Genomic DNA, 19045 nt, shown 5'->3' with positions numbered 1-19045 from the left:
TGACCTATTTTGACGGAACCCATATTGACAATCAGATAATAATTTGTGCTTTTCAATGAAGCCACGAAGTCTATTATCAAATAATTTTTCCAATATTTTTGACAACTGTGGCAGAAGGGAGACGGGCCGGTAATTTGTGAAGTGGTGTTTGTCTCCAGATTTGAAGATGGGGATGACTTTTGAGAGTTTCATTTGTGAAGGAAATTGTCCAAGTTGAAAAGATAAATTGCAGATGTATGTGAATGGTTTGATGATTTCTTCCGCTACATTCCGGACAGTCCTCATGTCGAGGTCATAAATGTCACGTGATGTTTTGTTCTTGCTTTTCTGAATAACCTCCAATACTTCCTTTTTAACAGTCGGAGTAAGGAACATCGAGTAAGGATTTTTTTCAATAAATTCCGTGGGCTGTTCATCATTTATTGGGATTTTTTTTGCCAGCTCAGGCCCAATATTAACAAAAAACATATTGAAACCATCAGTAATCATCTTCTTGTCACTTATGATTTGGTCGTTCTCAACAAAAAGCTCTGGATAACAAGGACTGTTTGAACCATGCCCAATAAATGTATTTAATATCTTCCAAATTCCCTTTATATCATTTTTCTTTTGGATTGATAGTTTGGTGGTGTATTCTTTTCTGCTTGCTCTTAATATGCTGGTTAATTTATTTTTATATGTTTTGTACTTTTGTTCTGTTTCTATGGTTTGATGCCTAAAAAAAGTCCTATATAAATAATTTTTCTTTTTGCAAGCGTTTGCAAGCCCTTTGGTTATCCATGGAGTTTTTGTGGAGTTAGTTAAAGTGCATTTTTTTGATGGGGCAGTGTGTATCATAAAGTGAGAAAAAAATGTCATGGAATAAATAAGCTGCATTTATATCTGACGTTTGAAAAACAGAATCCCAGTTTTGTTTCGCTAAATCATTCTTAAGTGCTGTTAATGATCGTTCTGTTGTGGTTCTTCGATAATAGTCACTATTTACAGGTTTGGATGTTTTGCAGTTAATATTGTACACCATGAACACTGGTAAATGATCACTGACGTCACTCACTAACAAGCCTCCAGTTACAGTCTGTTCTACAATGTTACAAAATATGTTGTCAATAAGTGTGGTGCTGTGTGTTGTGATTCTTGTGGGTCGTGTGATCAATGGGAATAAGCCCATGGAGAACATGGTGTCAATAAATTCTGCTGTGTGTTTGTGTTTATTAGGATTCAAAAGGTTGATATTAAAGTCACCACATACTATATATTTTTTGTTTGTCTTAAATCATTTTTCCATCCATTCATTAAATATTTTCAAGTCGGATCCTGGTGTCCTATAAACGCAGCTTACAATAATGTGTTTCCTATTTGAAAATGATAATTCCACAGTGACGCATTCGAAGAGTTCCTCAACAGCTAAACACATATCACTGACAATACTACAGCTGATATTTTTGTCCACATACAGAGCCACACCTCCTCCTCTCTTATTTTTACGGTTGGCACAAAACATTTCATCCATCCATCCATCCATCTTCAACCGCTTATCCGGAATCGGGTCGCGGGGACAACAGCTCCAGCAAAGACCCCCAGACTTCCCTCTCCAGAGCAACATTTGCGACTTCCTCCTGGGGAATCCCGAAGCGTTCCCAGGCCAGAGAGGAGATGTAATCCCCCCATCTGGTCCTTGGCCTGCCGGGGGGCCTCCTCCCAGTGGGACGTGCAACGAGGACCTCCCTAGGGAGACGCTCTTGAGGCATCCGCACGAGATGCCCGAACCACCTAAGCTGGCTCCTTTCCAAGCGAAGGAGCAGCGGCTCTACTCCGAGTCTCTCTCGGGTGACTGCACTTCTCACCCTATCTCTAAGGGAGATGCCAGCCACCCTTCTGAGGAAACTCATTTCGGCCGCTTGTATCCGCGATCTTATTCTTTCGGTCATTACCCACACTTCATGACCATAGGTGAGAGTAGGAATGTAGATAGCTCGGTAGACCGAGAGCTTTGCCTTCTGGCTCAGCTCCCGTTTCGTCACAACAGTGCGGCAGAGAGACTGCAATACTGCCCCAGCTGCTCCGATTCTCCGGCTGATTTCCTTCTCCATCTTTCCCTCACTCGTGAACAAGACCCCGAGATACTTAAACTCCTCCACCTGGGACAGAGTCCTGTCCCCTACCCGGACTGTACAAACCATCGGTTTCCTGCTGAGAACCATGGCCTCAGATTTGGAGATGCTGATCCTCATTCCAGCCGCTGAACACTCGGCTGCGAACCGATCCAGTGAGAGCTGAAGGTCACGAACCGAAGGTGCCATCAGGACCACATCATCTGCAAACAGCAGTGACGCAACCTTTAGCCCCCCGAGACGCATACCCTCTCCGCCATGGCCACGACTCCGCCTAGAAATCCTGTCCATGAAAATCACAAACAGGATAGGTGACAGAGCGCAGCCCTGGCGGAGACCAACCCCCACTGGAAACGGATCCGACTTACATCCAAGCACCCGGACACAACTCTCGCTTTGGTTGTACAGAGATTGGATGGCCCTTAGCAGGGTTCCCCTCACTCCGTACTCCCTCAGCACCTCCCACAAGATCTCCCGAGGGACGCGGTCATACGCCTTCTCCAAATCCACAAAACACATGTAGACTGGATAGGCATACTCCCAGGCCCTCTCCAGGATTCCCGCAAGCGTAAAGAGTTGGTCAGTTGTTCCACGACCAGGACGGAATCCACATTGCTCCTCTTGAATCTGAGGTTCGACTATCGGCCGGACCCTCCTTTCCAGTACCTTGGCGTAAACTTTCCCAGGGAGGCTGAGTAGTGTGATACCCCTGTAATTAGCACACACCCTCTGGTCCCCCTTTTTGAAAAGGGGAACCACCACCCCAGTCTGCCACTCCCTCGGCACTGTCCCAGACTTCCACGCAATGTTGAAAAGGCGTATCAACCAAGACAGCCCATCAACACCCAGAGCCTTCAGCATTTCTGGACGGATCTCGTCAACCCCCGGAGCTTTGCCACTGTGGAGTTGTCTAACTACCTCAGTGACTTCACCCCGAGAGATCGACGTCGATCCCCCATCATCCTCAGGCCCTGCTCCTATCAGGGAGGGTGTGTCTGATGTATTTGGGTTCAGGAGTTCCTCAAAGTGCTCTTTCCAACGCCCTACGACTTCCTCACTTGAAGTCAGCAAAGTCCCATCCTTGCCGTACACAGCTTGGATGGTTCCCTGCTTCCCCCTCCTGAGGTGCCGTATGGTCTTACAGAACAGCTTTGGTGCCGCCCGATAGTCCTTCTCCATGGATTCCCCGAACTGCTCCCACACCCTCTGCTTAGCCTCGTCCACAGCCACGGCCGCTGCCCTTCGGGCCCGTCGGTACCTTGCAACTGCCTCCGGAGTCCCCTGGGATAACATACCCCGGTAGGACTCCTTCTTCAGTCGGACGGCTTCCCTGACCACCACTGTCCACCAGGGTGTTCGAGGGTTACCGCCCCTTGAGGCACCTAAGACCTTCTGGCCACAGCTCGCAGCTGCAGCTTTAGCAATAGAGGCTTTGAACATTGCCCATTCCTGTTCAATGTCCCCAACCTCCACAGGGATGGCAGAGAAGTCCCGCCGGAGGTGGGAGTTGAAGTCCTTCCGGACAGAGGACTCCTCCAAACCTTCCCAGTTCACCTGCACTACACGCTTGGGTTTGCCAGGTCTGTCCAGAGGTTTCCCCCGCCATCTAACCCAACTCACCACCAGATGGTGATCAGTTGACAGTTCAGCCCCTCTCTTCACCCGAGTGTCCAAAACATACGGCCTCAGATCAGCTGATACGATTACAAAATCGATCATTGATCTTTGGCCTAGGGTGCTCTGGTACCAGGTACACCTATGAGCATCCTTATGCTTGAACATGGTGTTTGTTATCGCAAGTCCGTGACTAGCACAGAAGTCCAATAACAATCCACCACTCAGGTTCAGATCAGGGAGACCGTTCCTCCCAATCACGCCAGTCCAAGTATCACTGTCATTGCCCACGTGCGCGTTGAAGTCCCCCAGCAAGACTATGGAATCCCCTGCCGGCGCCCCATACAGGACCCCATGCAAGGTATCCAAGAAGGCTGAATACTCTGAACTCCTGTTTGGTGCGTATGCACAAACAACAGTCAGAGTTTTCCCCCCTCCAACCCTAAGGCGAAGGGAGGCGACCCTCTTGTCCACTGGGGTGAACTCCAACGTACAGGCACTCAGCCGGGGACTCGTGAGTATCCCCACACCCGCCTGTGCCCTCACGCCCTGAGCAACTCCAGAAGTGAACAAGGTCCATCCCTTGTCCAGGAGTGTGGTTTCAGAGCCCTTGCTATGCGTAGAGGTAAGCCCCACCAGATCCAACCGGTAGCGCTCCACCTCTCGCACCAGCTCAGGCTCCTTCCCCACCAGCGTAGAGACGTTCCACGTCCCGAAAGTCAGCCTCTGCTGCCCCGAATTGGTCCGTCCGGAGCCTCCACTTTCACTGCCATCCACTTGGCAGCGCACCCGACCCCAAAACATTTCATACCCATTTAATTCAAACTCATTACGGCACAATTCCAACAGGTTTTACTTCCCATTAAAACATTTTTTTCGTCTTCTTGAGTCTTCACTTCCCCGTGGGACAAACAACAACACTTCCTCATTCTCCGCCAATAACCTTTCAGGCACGGACGGTGTATTTGTAAACATGGGCAAAACTGACATCAGATCCAAACCTCTCGAACATAAAACATTAACATTAGCTGGTCGTTACAGTATGAATTGATACATATAGCCTATTATTTGTGCACTATTGACAAGTGATGTGCCGAAAACCTGACCAAAAAATAGACTTTGATCACCGAAAACCGGTTATAAACAAAACGCACAGCATTGTGACAGTCTGGAGCGTTGTCAGCATGCCTGCAATGTGAACGTGATTTTTATATATATTGCAGATATACCCGCTGACAACCATCTACAAAATGTCAAAAATATTAAGAGGACAGTGGGGGCTTTTAAAAAGAGAAACTGGAGCAACTCTTCTTTTGTCAGCAACATCGAGGGACAGAAGTAGTCTCTAAATACGAGTACATTTTATAAAAACACCAGAAGAAGATGCTAGATTTGTTGCTAATTGTTTTTGATTTAAAAAAAAAGGGGTCTGAAAACACTTGTACAATACAAACAGATTTATTTTAAATGTATGTATACATTTTTTAGCCTTTTTAAAGAAAATCATATCATCATAGTAAATTATGCACATTCTCAGAAATGTATGTTTCTTTTGCTACAATTTAATTAACTATGAAAGGTTTAAAAAGAAATTTAAAACCATGTCGTGGACTCAACGTCAAACTTAAACGTGTGCAGCAGATCATAAGCAATAGTCGTTCCACGAGTCGACTAATTGAAAAAATAATCGCCAACAAGTCAACTATTTAAATAAACGTTAGTCGCAGCCTTAAGTTGAAGCTTCGCACTGCTAGTCTGCGTCCATACTAAAACAGAATGCAACGCCAACCAAGAATTTAGACTATATCTAAATGGCAGACATTTATCCATGAAAATATGGAGATGCTGCTGATGGTGTGTTTGACGGAGAAGCAGCTCAAAGGAGGTACTGTTGAAGTCTATTCTCCGAGGTAAATGGTTTTTTACCTTTTTAAAAGGCGTGTAGCATGTTATAATTGTGCCGTTTAATTAAATTGATTCTAATTCATTTCACGCTGTTTCGTAAGTTTTTTGGTGTACCACTGCACGCTATAATACAGTAAAACGTACAGCCTAAATGTAGCAGTGCCACGTCAGTAAGTGACCCGTTTGTGTGGTTACGGAAGCAGCTTCAGTCCCTAAAACTTGCAGCGAGGTGAAAACAAGTTAACATATGATCGTAATTTGTTACTGGAATTGCAAAAGGCAAGCAGTGCGGATTTATGCAGACCAACCCTCGTCACTTTGAAGGAAGATGGGGTTGGGGCTGTCACGCCAATTTTCTTCCCATCACAAAAACCTTCCTAACCCCCATTTACTTCCGGGGTCATTTCCGCTTACGTCAGTTCCTTTTACTTACGTCATTTCCTCTCACGTCATTGCCAGCGATCGATAAATCCATATCTCCTGAAAATGGTGGTGTCACTGGATGATATTCGTCTTTATCTGTCCCAGGGGACTTATGTCAAACACCAGCAGGCTTCGCAACATTTCAAGCGGATTGTTAGGGCCGCTGCTGCGAACTTCTGTCTTCGTGGTAACGTGCAAAAAATATTAATTAATATATAATACTGTTAAATGTCTCTACTACTTTAAATCAACATTATTGTTGAAACCATTTCACTAATATTAATTAATATATAATACTGTTAAATGTCTTTACTTTAAATCAACATTATTGTTGAAACATTTCAGTAATATTAATTAATATATAATGTTAAATGTCTGTACTTTAAATCAACATTATTGTTGATAATTCAGACGTTTTGTTAACGCTGTATTATAAAAAAAGAGTCAAACGAAGTGCTATCGATCGCTGTCAATGACGTAAGAGGAACTGACGTAAGCGGAAATGACCCCGGAAGTAAATGGGGGTTAGGAAGGTTTTTGTGATGGGAAGAAAATTGGCGTGACAGCGCCACAGGCAGGCGAAAACGCGCTTGTAGAGCTAGCCTTACGACCCGGCTAACTGCTAGACTGTAATTCCGATGACTCTTTCCTCATCATTCACTAGTGGAGAGTATGTATACATGTTATCATTAAAATGTGTTTAATAAGTGTGTGAGGCACATTTAAGGCTTAAACTTGGATTGTGCCTCTATGCATCTTGCTTGTTCGCTTCCTTCGTCGCGTCTGAACAATGGCAACGGAAGAGAGACCGGGAGGATTCTTAACCTGACTCTATTCAAATAATTACAACAATGCTTTCATTGTAAATGTTGATCTGAAATCGGAGGAGAACATTAACGTCAAGCTTGCAGTTTGGAGGGGGAGGGGCGAGCCAGCGTAGGGTACGCTTCAACGCTGCAGAAAAAAACAGCCTTTGTTAGAACGTGTCTTTCAACAATTTTTATGGATTTTTCTTACTTTATTTCTACTTATTACTTTTTTACCATTTTATTGTTTGGTTTGTTTAGCAGTGTATTTATATCCTTATTTTTTTACCTTTCTGTTTTAATTTATACACCCCTTATACATAAATGTATGCACACTTGCTGTTTTTAAAATTGTACTATATAAATAAATAAACTTTAACTTTGATATTACACGCATTTTCTTTTTTTTTTTTTTTTACACTTGTGGGTGGTCTAGCAACATAATCCCAGTAAATGGCAAGAATCTACTATATTGGCCTAACTTGGATAGTTTTTCATCATCTTTAATATACAGCTAAGTAGCCCCTCACATCCTGTAATTTTTATGTATGCGGCCTTTGGGGAAAATGTTTGAACACCCCTGCGATATAACATGTAATGTTGTTCTAAACAAATTTGTGAAATTTTTCAAAATGATAGCGTGATGCAAAATATGTAATTGAATTTGAAAATTGCAAGGATTTGTCATGTTAGTGTTTTCTTCCTATACTGTCCTAAAAACCAGCATCTGCAACGGGCATTTGTGTTTTACAAATGTGTTTTGGATAATTTATATATGTTTTGCTTAGGGGTGTAACGGTACACAAAAATTTTGGTTCGGTACGTACCTCGGTTTAGAGGTCACGGTTCGGTTCATTTTCGGTACAGTAAGAAAACAACAAAATATACATTTTGGGGTTATTTATTTACCAAATTTGCAAAATCTTCCACCAAAAATATTTTTCTTAGTGGAATATTTGATGTGAAGTAATCGGAACCTTGGATAGGTCAATAATTCATAATAACATTGATTTTGATTCAATATTATGTTTTGAGCAATGACAGTTTTAAGAAAAAAAAAGCAGCTTTGTTTTATTAGTCAACATTGCAACTTTTTCTAAATTACATATAACCTTTAAGCTTTTTCATTTCACTTTTGTTATGTTATTGTTTATTTTAATAGTATTTTTAGAATGTGCCGTGGGCCTTTAAAACATTAGCTGTGGGCCGCAAATGGCACACTTTTGACACCCGTGCTATAGATAATAAAAAATTTAATCTGATAAATCTATGGATAAAAAGCAGAGCGTTTATCATAACTCTTTCGCTCTCTCTGTCTCTGCCCCTCCCTCAGGAATGCTGCTGCACGCACAATTTGTTTTGTTTTTAACCCCTTCTTAACCCTGAACGTACATTGAAAATACATACAACCCTAACTCAAAATGCCGGACATTTGAGGCATTTAAGAAACTCCGCCCTGACAGCTGCGCAAAAGAGGACATGTCCGGTGAAAAGAGGACGTATGGTCAGTCTATCGCAGTGGTTCTCAAATGGGGGTACGCGTACCCCTGGGGGTACTTGAAGGTATGGCAAGGGGTACGTGAGATTTTTTTTAAATGTCTGTCAAAAAGAACTGTGAAAAGAAATGCAACAATGCAATATTCAGTGTTGACAGCTACATTTTTTGTGGACATGTTCCATAAATATTGATGTTAAAGATTTCTTTTTTTGTGAAGAAATGTTTAGAATTAAGTTCATGAATCCAGATGGATCTCTATTACAATCCCCAAAGAGGACACTTTAAGTTGATGATTACTTCTGTGTAGAAATCTTTATTTATAATTGAATCACTTGTTTATTTTTCAACAAGTTTTTAGTTATTTTTATATCTTTTTTTCCAAATAGTTCAAGAAAGACCACAACAAATGAGCAATATTTTGCACTGTTATACAATTTAATAAATCAGAAACTGATGACATAGTGCTGTATTTTACTTCTTTATCTCTTTTTTTCAACCAAAAATGCTTTGCTCTGATTAGGGGGTACTTGAATTAAAAAAATGTTCACAGGGGGTACATCACTGAAAAAAGGTTGAGAACCACTGGTCTATCGTAGCTCGTTAGCTGCTAGCATGCCGTGTGTTGTGCCTCGGTGTGCATTGTCTACACAACGTGCGTTGCGCTACTTAATATGTCCGTGTGGAAACTCGTTCGGTACACCTCCGAACCGAACCGGAACCCCCGTACCGAAACGATTCAATACAAATACACGTACCGTTACACCCCTAGTTTTCCTGTATTTTATTTTGTAGGGCTATATTATTTCTCCAAAATGTATAACCCTGATAAAATAAATACACCAAAAAACAACTGTCCACTGCACTGATTCTCAGGAGGACATGATCACACTCTTGAGAAATAAAAAGTTTTCACTGCGAAATACAAATTGTTGTGTGTTGTGGTTCGCATTGGCATGTCATCAGCATACAACAAAGCTGCTGTGCTTATATTTCCTTGTCAAATTAGATATTCCACCTAAATGCGGCACAGTATATGAAACAAGGCCAAAGAAATATCAGCAATTCCGACTGTGTGACATCGAAGTCAGAAGGATGCATCATTCGGTAACCATGGGGATACGGAGCAGACTCTATGACAGATCCACCCGCAGTCTGTCTGGACGACAAGTAGCAGCATTAAAATTAACACCAGCTCTGGGGCTGATTCTCAGTCAAGCTGCAAACACGCTGCTACTGCTGCTTTAAATAACTTTCCTCAAAAACCTCAGCTGAAAATAGTCCCTCGACCAAAAGCACTACTGACCCGGACTGGCGAAGCTGTTATGGGAATCCTTTTGATAATCATAATTTTTGCGTTTTCTATATAATGCCAACGCTATGACAGGAAAACCTCACATGTATAGCCTTGATTACCCTTTGTTTGGGAGTTTTTCCATTGTAAAGGGTCCCAAAATAAGTCACCGTGCTACGATTCCGCAGACTTGTGGATGATAAGCACCATTTAAAAACGGCAAGCTATGACAGAGAGACTCATTAAGTTGGTTTCTTGTTTATTTAATTGGCAAACTAAATGCTGGGTCATTCGTATGGCATGATGCCGCCATGTTTACGCAGCTAACAGCCAGCCTCATTCTAGGTAGCATACCATAGAGCGGGAACTAGGGCATTTGATAAAATGTACTACTTTTCTCAACTATGGGGAAGAATAACAAATTAAATTAAATTAAATATGTGTGGTGGTCAAGCTAGCTCTGTCCACCATTTAGCCTTTCTCAAAGAAAAATGCCCTATCCTTGTGTTGTTTTCAGCTGTACGAACCGTTCAAATCATGATAAGGATAAACGTTTCTTCAGAGTTCCTCGAAAGACCATCAAGAAGGGCGGTAGAGTGCAAGATTGTACGAAAGACGAAGACAAAAGTGGTTGTCGATTATAGCACTCCAGTCCAAGAGAGCAGAGTCGAAGAATGTATGAGTTTGCAGTTGTCACTTTGTGAAAGGTTTGTTTGATGTACAATACTCATTTAGTATTGTATATCGCCGCTCCCAGTCTGTGGAACGCTCTCCCCGACCACCTGAGGGCACCACAGACTGTGGAAGCTTTTAAAAAAGGCTTAAAAACCCTTCTTTTTAAAAAAAAAACATTTTTTTAGATATATGCATACTATTTTTAGCTGTTCTAGTTTTTATTTGTATTTATTATTTCATTATCTTTTTATTTTTTTTAATACACTAGCACTTTGAGGTTGTTTACTCAATGTAAAGTGCCTTTTTACAAATAAAATCTATTATTATTATTTCCCATTTTATATGCAGACATCCGCTGACGTCACATGTGGGAAAAACGTCACTAATGGGGCATATTCCAAATGGATCATTTAGCGGAAGTATGAAGGAAGGCAAGATTGTTGACTTATCCAGATCCCAAATACACAACAGTTGGTACCAATAGGTAAGAAAATTTGGTTTTGCATAATAGAACCCATTTAAAGGGGCCCTATAATGCAAAGCTTTTCTGAAATAGTGGACAATATTCTGAGAGCCAGCGTCCTGTGACTCGGGATGTGTACAGTAACTTAAGACCAGGGCTGTCAAACTCATTTTAGATTGGGGGCCACATGGAGAAAAATCCACTTCCAAGTGGGCCGGACTGGTAAAATCACGGCACGATGACATAAAAATAAAGACAACTTCAGATTGTTTTCTTTTGTTTGAAAATAAAACAAGCACATTTTGAAAATGTACAAATCATAATGTTGTTGTTTTTTTTTTTTACACTTACATGTTGCGGTTAATAGTATTCTATCTTTATTTTTTTGTTATTTATACTTTCTGAATAAATTATGTGATAATGTTCGTCAGTCAACTCTTTGGTGTTAATTTTTAATCTAGATAAAAAAAATAATATCAAAACCAAATTACAGGATGTTATTTATGTAGTTTGCTCATTTCCCTCGACTGGTGCACTAACATCAGGTGGTTTATTATTATTTTTTACATATGTAGCATAATCTACAACAGTGGTTCTTAACCTTGTTGGAGGTACCGAACCCCACCAGTTTCATATGCGCATTCACCGAACCCTTCTTTAGTGAAAAATAGAATGTTGTTTTTTTTCAAATTCAAGACAAAGTTATCTTTTTGGTAACACTTTAGTATGAGGAACATATTCTAAGTAACAAAGACTTAATTTAGAGTTATTTGGTTAGGGTTAGAGGATTAGGGTTATAATAAGGCCATGCCGAATAAGGCATTAATAAGTACTTAATAATGACTAGTTAAGAGCCAATATGTTACTAATTTGCATGTTAATAAGCAACTAATTAATGGTGAATATGTTCCCCATACTAAAGTGTTACCATGTTTTTATTACTGGTGCACAAAATTAACCGTGCATGAACATCACCTTGTTCAAACAACAAAACCAACACAGTGCATAAACTCTGTTGCCGTATCCGTAATACGCCGATAGGGAGAAGTTTTTATTTACACGATGAGTCGGGTGTGTCTTGACCTCCGCCGAACCCCTGAGCCCGACTCACAGAACCCCTAGGGTTCGATCGAACCCAGGCTAAGAACCACTGATCTACTAAGATACAAATAATTGCTATTGCGACATCTAGTGGACACATTTAGAACAGTAGTTTCTTTTATTTAAAAATTTCGGCTCATTTTTATACTTGGCAAACTCATTCTGCGGGCCGGATAAAACCTGTTCGCGGGCTTAATCCGGCCTGCGGGCCGTACTTTTGACACCCCTGCTTTAGACCAAAACAAACGTCTACTGCAGAGGACGCTGGTCCTCAGCAAGCAATAGGAGCGTTAATAAAGAAAACAGAAGACAGGCCAAATGATTTATCTTTTGCTCATGTAAGCCATGTGGCGTGCACCGATGTGTGAACTTGAGAAGAAACCACTTACTACTGTGCACAGTCGATGAGCTGATATTCATTGGATCTTTCCCAGCAGGCCCGCACGCCCTCGTCCTGCCAGAGGATCTTCGCGTGGTCATAAAACTCCTGGAGAAAGAGAGACAGATGGAAAATGAGCAAAAAAATGACTGCATGAAGGATGAAAGGAGACAAAAAGTATGTGTTCTTTGACGTAAGGGCTGCGTCCCCAAGTACTAATCTGGGCCTTGATTGGTGAGGACATGGAGTGTAGGCGATGTTAGTTGGGAGAAGAGGAGCGGGACTGAGAGGCAGGAAATAGACAGTTCATGGAGTTCATAACTTTAGAAGAAATGCAGAGCTTTGTGCTAACACAAAGCTTGGCTGTCACTGCACGAGGGCCCGCTATCTCCTGGCTATGATCTTTGGATGCTCGCATACAATGCCGGGACAGCACAATTAAGCCATTTTCCACCCAAGGGCTGCATGGTGCACCCCCATCCCACCAAAAAAAAAAAAAAAGCCCCTCTCAGCAAGAACATAGTCAGCTGGCAGTTTCAGAAGTGTGGAAACAGGACGGCTGCCACAGACTCAAAATCAGCTGGCCTGTGTTTGATGGGGCGAACAGCTGACACTATAAAGGACCTTAAATAATGAATGTATCTTCAGATACCAGTTAAAATGAGGTCATATCTACAAGTACAAAAGGTATTATTAAAAATGTATTTGTTCATATTAAAAACATTGGCTACGTCTACTATTAAACATGTATTTGTTCATATTAAAAATATTGGCTGAAGTCATTTTGGGAAGACAGTAGTACCGTATTTTTCGGAGTATAAGTCGCACCGGCCTAAAATGCATAATAAAGAAGGGAAAAAACATATAAGTCGCACTGGAGTATAAGTCGCATTTTTTGGGGAAATTTATTTGATAAAACCCAACACCAAGAATAGACATTTGAAAGGCAATTTAGAATAAATAAAGAATAGTGAACAACAGGCTGAATAAGTGTACGTTATATGAGGCATAAATAACCAACTGAGAACGTGCCTGGTATGTTAACGTAACATATTATGGTAAGAGTCATTCAAATAACTATAACATATAGAACATGCTATACGTTTACCAAACAATCTGTCACTCCTAATCGCTAAATCCCATGAAATCTTACACGTCTAGTCTCTTACGTGAATGAGCTAAATAATATTATTTGATATTTCACGGTAATGTGTTAATTTCACACATAAGTCGCTCCTGAGTACAAGTCGCACCCCCGGCCAAACTATGAAAAAAACTGCGACTTATAGTCCGAAAAATACGGTAAATTAAAATGGCAAATTGCAAAAAAGGCAAAACATTTTGTGTTTAGCTTAAAATTAAAGTGTCCGGTCTGAAAATCAATAAAGAAATGTTTGGAGAAAAAAAAATAAAGTGTCAAATAAACTCATACACAGATATAATTGTCTCAAATAGGGAAATAACTGAGCTTGATGGAAAACTGCACTTTTTTTCAAATTTTGACAATCATTCACAATCCTAATGTGAGACAAGAACATGTATGGTTTTCTTTTATTTATGCATTCTAACTCGTAAATAAACACTAGCAAGAGTCAGATGACAACGGAGGTAATGGCATTCGCTCTATTCCTCCTATAAAGCGCTCCAAAAATCATCCATCACCGTTTTATATACACACCGTAAGTATATACAGTATGCAGAGGTGGGTAGTAACGCGCTACATTTACTCCGTTACATCTACTTGAGTAACTTTTGGGATAAATTGTACTTCTAAGAGTAGTTTTAATGCAACATACTTTTACTTGAGTATATTTATAGAGAAGAAACGCTACTTTTACTCCGCTCCATTTATCTACATTCAGCTCGCTACTGATTTTTATCGATCTGTTAATGCACGCTTTGTTTGTTTTGGTTTGTCAGACAGACCTTCAAAGTAGGATCTATCGCATGCCTGCGTTTCACCAATCAAATACAGTCACTGGTGACGTTTGACTCCGTTTCACCAATCAAACAGAGCCAGGTGGTCACGTGATTAACTGCACATAAAGTTTCAGCGGCAACAAGCTTAAGCTTACATGAACTCAACATCAAATTTGAGGAAGCACATTGCGGTAAGGAACGTTAGTAGATATATTGGCTGTCAGCGTAGGCTGATGTTAGCTTCCCTGCTATGAATCACTGTCAAATGTACATCGTGTGGGGACATTTATTAACGCACTGCAGCCTCATAGAGAGACAGACAAAAACACACACTGAAGTGTGTTCCCAGATGCAGCCCACACCTATCAGTTTATGGTTTGCGTAAAGGCTAACTTGTTATTTTCCTTTGTAATCTCTGCTTACTGAGCCTATGGTGCTGTTAAGTTATTGTGGCTCAATTTGCCTTAATTTTTTTTATGTTATTGTATTATTATTTAATATATTGTTTTAGTTGCTTAAGAGATGGCTCTGAATTTGCTCATTGCTATTTGTATGTTTTTGTGCATTATTTGTTGCCGTCATCATTAAACGAACAAGTTACTCATCAGTTCCTCAGTACTTGAGTAGTTTTTTTCACAACATACTTTTTACTTTTACTCAAGTAAATATTTGGGTGACAACTTCTTACTTTTACTTGAGTAATAAAACTCTAAAGTAACAGTACTCTTACTTGAGTACAATTTCTGGCTACTCTACCCACCTCTGACAGTATGTAATGTAGTAGCAGGCACATTCATATTAAAATGTAATATTTATGTATTTTGCTCATTTTAATTTCAAAGATGCATCACAACCTTCACTATTTCCTTCAACAACAACAACAACACTACTAATCATGGCAGACTTCTTTCATAAGAGCAAACAACAACTACTTTGGGACAAATGAGGATCCGGGACCTTATATTTTTGAGTTTGAATCTAAAGAGGATGAGCTACAAGTTTTAGTCGCTGAGTGATAAGCTGATCCAGGAAGTAGCAGTATTGCTAAGTGCTAAACAGGAAATACAAACTAAGAACATAATAAAACAATCACTGACTGTACAATGACTGCTCTCACTGGGATGCCGACTGATGGGATGTTTATATCTTCCCGTTTAGATGAAGAACTAATCATAATCCTCGCGCAGGTAAAAAATAAAAAATTAACTTAAACATGCATCATTTTCATGTCTGTCTCGCCATCTCTGGGTCTATGTTGAACGTCAGAGTTGACCGACTTCTCAGTTTACGGCCACAACCTTCTACTATACAAATGAAAGGCAGGATTTATCATCTACAATTAACTTTCACCAACTCAAAGGCGATGCAGCAGCTCACCGGCTCAGTATGTCAATAGGTGCAAAAGCTAGTTACCTTTCTATGATCACGGCGCTGCTAAAAGTTGTTCCTCTGTATTAGGGCTTACATCAACAAAATCACTAATACTTTGTTAATATTCAAGTCACATAATGTAAATGGGGTATTGTAGGCGGTTTTTGGGTGTTTTTTAGAAAGCTTTATGGGTGAAATATGTTACTCTCATTCACTCCATTTCATACTTGCCGTAATTTAAAAAGTTCTTCTCTTACATAAGAATTGTGATATTAAAAAAAAGTGCAGTTCCTTTTAAAATCATCACATAAATGGACTGAAAAGAACACAAATATTAATACATTAAATAAATAATAAATAAATAAAGGTGATGTAATTACCACACTAATAATATTATATTAACTATTGTTATTATCATACTAAGAAAACACAACAGAAAAACTAAAGTATCAAAATAAATGCAAGAAAAAAATGATTGAATATATAAAAACAATAATTAAGAATAACAAATACAAAGACAGACATAATTTCTGATATATAGCAAGGATATTCAACTTAATGGTTTAGGGGGCCACATTTCCAGACAGTCCGGAATTCTCTCTTTACTATTAGTCTTATTTTGTATGTTACAGAGAACCAAAATCCTCTACATTAGACATTTGGTCTATTTATTTTGTAAGAGTTACAGGAGCGCTCTGCTGTTTTTAAGGACCGTCTGCAAAAAAAAGCCAGTCAAAGATCATCTCTATGACAGCACAACAATCTGCTGCAAAAATGTGAGTTTTTTTTTTTTTTTTTTAACTGAACTTGTGGACTAGTATATCCCAAATGATGAGAAAGAGAGGACCTAAAGTGGAAGCTTGAGGAACTAAATAAGTTGAACCAATGACTATGGACTGCATCTGAAGTTAACAAAGTACAGCAAAACCTTAGATACATAAATCACATTACAAAAACAATGCGTAACTTCCAAAAAGGAGAGGACTTAAAGAGGTGCCTTGAAGAACGCCTCAGTTACGTTAATCATAATGTTGGACCCCAATGTTTGCTAGCAAGGTTAAAATGTCAATACAAGGATCTGCGGTCGTTTTTACAGTGGTCCAAGTTTCTCTATACAACAGGAGCACTTTAGTGTTTTTAGAATTCGATGCAAAAATGCTTGACTCCCAAGTTTTGAACTGAACTTGGCTACCAGTTGAATAGCCTTGATGTAAAACATATAACCAAAGAAAATACCAAAAACACAACATGGCAGATTTCTCGACTAAGAGGATGCCTAATTTCATGTCACTTTTTACTTAGTTTCTTACTTTTTCTTTTACACGCTGCCACCAGAAAAATCTGCCTCACTACTGGGAGACATAATGGAAGGTAAAGTTAACTAAAAAAGGACAAAAAGTGACCTTCTTATTCAATGTAGCGACGCGTGACTTTGTTCCTATTATTTCGCCTTTGTAATATTCTGTTGTACGCATGTATCCAACGGGAGGTTTTTGTTTCTTTTTGCACGGTAATTATAATTCATAGGAGCGTGTCCGTAGCCATGAAACGTTAACACGTGGACCGCCTGCATTGTTAATACTCAATGGCGGGCTGTGCATTTCCCACCTAGGCCTTCGGTGATGTCTGACTTCAATGATTACCTCTAAAAATACCATCATTTATGTCCACATGACCATTGCTGGAGAAATACTATACAGGATCACATTTACGCACTACTGCGTATTGAATCACCTCAGTGTACAAAACGGGTTATTTTCTGGCGCATTTAAAAATCAATTAACCCACATCAGAAATTAAAACATATCTTATGTGGTACTGTCAAAATAAAAATTGCAAAAAACATATTAAACGTGAAAAAATAAAGAAATAAAATATCTGAACTCACAATCTGTAGAAGCCATTCGAGCTTCCGGGGTTGGCCGACATGGTCTCACAAGATGTAGTTACTCTTTAAATATCCTTCTTGAAAATGGCCTTGAATGTTGTCTTGTCTAATCATAAAAGATGCAAACGAGGTGTGTTTCCTGAGTTCTTAAAGTTTACTCCACAAGGTGCTCGTCAAAAACATCCCGCTGGCTAAACGCGGCTACTGCGCATGCCCTTCACTACTGTGGCATGCTGGGTAATGGAGTTCCTATGTTACCTAGCTCATAACATCACAATATATATCTGCCTTAGGCCATTTAGAAGGCCTTGCTGACGACAACTCGTGATCTGATTGGCTATCGCAACTGTCTGTCAACTGTATGTCCTCGTTCACTTACAGTACACAGACGCCAGCATTGTTGATTCTGAAGGCCTCCGGCAGATTCCGTACAGCATGGCAACATAAGCTAGCTGAATTCTGATTGGATAAAAACTCTATAACCTAAAAACAACAGCGCTGGAAGGAGCATAATATGACATAAAGAGAATATGACTACTTTTAGATATTGAGGGAAAGTAAATAAAAAATTATTTTTGTCTTTAACTATGACCATGCAGTGTTTCTCATAAACTGCCAAGATACCTGTGGCGGTGGGGGCGTGGCTATGGGCGTGGTCACCATGACATCGTCGAGTAATTTGCATAATTTAGTACAATGATATGATTTTCTCTAAAAAGGCTAAAAAAATGTATACTTACTAATTAATAATAACAGTTTTGTTTTAAACGTCCATCCATCCATCCATCCATCCATTTTACAATATAATTACAACACTTTATGTACATATTTATATACAGACTTGAACAATAAGTTATTCACTGAAATATATTTATTAATTGTGGTTCTTACAAAAAATATATCTTATAAAATATAAAAGCTAAAATGTCTCTTAAAGCTCCGCCCCTTTAATTAGTGCATACTAAATCATTTAACTTTAGCCTACTACTACAACCATATTATTTACCAGCAACATAAAGTGAAACAGAGGCAGAGGTGTCCTGCCACAGTCAGTAACAAATAAACAGAAAACAGTAGTGGTCAAATACAAATAAGGCAACAAGAGAAGTATCCTACACTTCTCTTTTGTAAAGTAAATCTGAACAGCCTATATGGGCATCTACATCAACTATATGATTTGCCTGAGAAGCTGGACAGGACAAAAAAAAAAATATATATATATATATATTTTTTTTTAATTTTTTTATTTTTTTTTAATGTGGCGGACGTAATTCTTTGGTGGCGGGCCGCCACAAATAAATGAATGTGTGGGAAACACTGCCATGATTTCTGATTATGTTAGGCCAACAGAGAAGGCCTTGCTGGCCCTGACGGCACACCACTGTTAATACTACTGTATTTAAACCACAACCTTTTTAGTAATGATGGGTGAAGTGCGTTTGATTTCAATCTAGTTTACAGCAGGTGTGGTCCAATCTTTACATCTTTTAGACCAAGAAGGAAGCATGTGGGTTTTATTGTAAGAAGCAGATTTCAAATATGTCAAAAGGCTGTGTGCTTTATCTTGTTGTTCCTCCCACGCTAAAAGCAGAGTCAACCA

General features: G+C 39.8%; 1 protein-coding gene across 1 annotated transcript in view; it reads right to left on the bottom strand.

Moving 5' to 3' along the window:
- LOC133643542 (guanine nucleotide-binding protein G(s) subunit alpha-like) overlaps positions 1 to 19045 on the bottom strand; it is a 103192-nt gene that overhangs the window by 41356 nt on the left and 42791 nt on the right. Inside the window, exon 5 of the mRNA XM_062038174.1 lies at positions 12277 to 12374. Coding sequence (XP_061894158.1) covers positions 12277 to 12374 — 98 coding nt within the window. The remainder of the gene's footprint in view (positions 1 to 12276; positions 12375 to 19045) is intronic.

This window comes from Entelurus aequoreus, linkage group LG26, assembly GCF_033978785.1.
Source record: "Entelurus aequoreus isolate RoL-2023_Sb linkage group LG26, RoL_Eaeq_v1.1, whole genome shotgun sequence".
Taxonomy (NCBI): domain Eukaryota; kingdom Metazoa; phylum Chordata; class Actinopteri; order Syngnathiformes; family Syngnathidae; genus Entelurus; species Entelurus aequoreus.
Note: the sequence above shows the minus strand (reverse complement) of the source record. Positions and strands in the feature narration are given on the sequence as shown.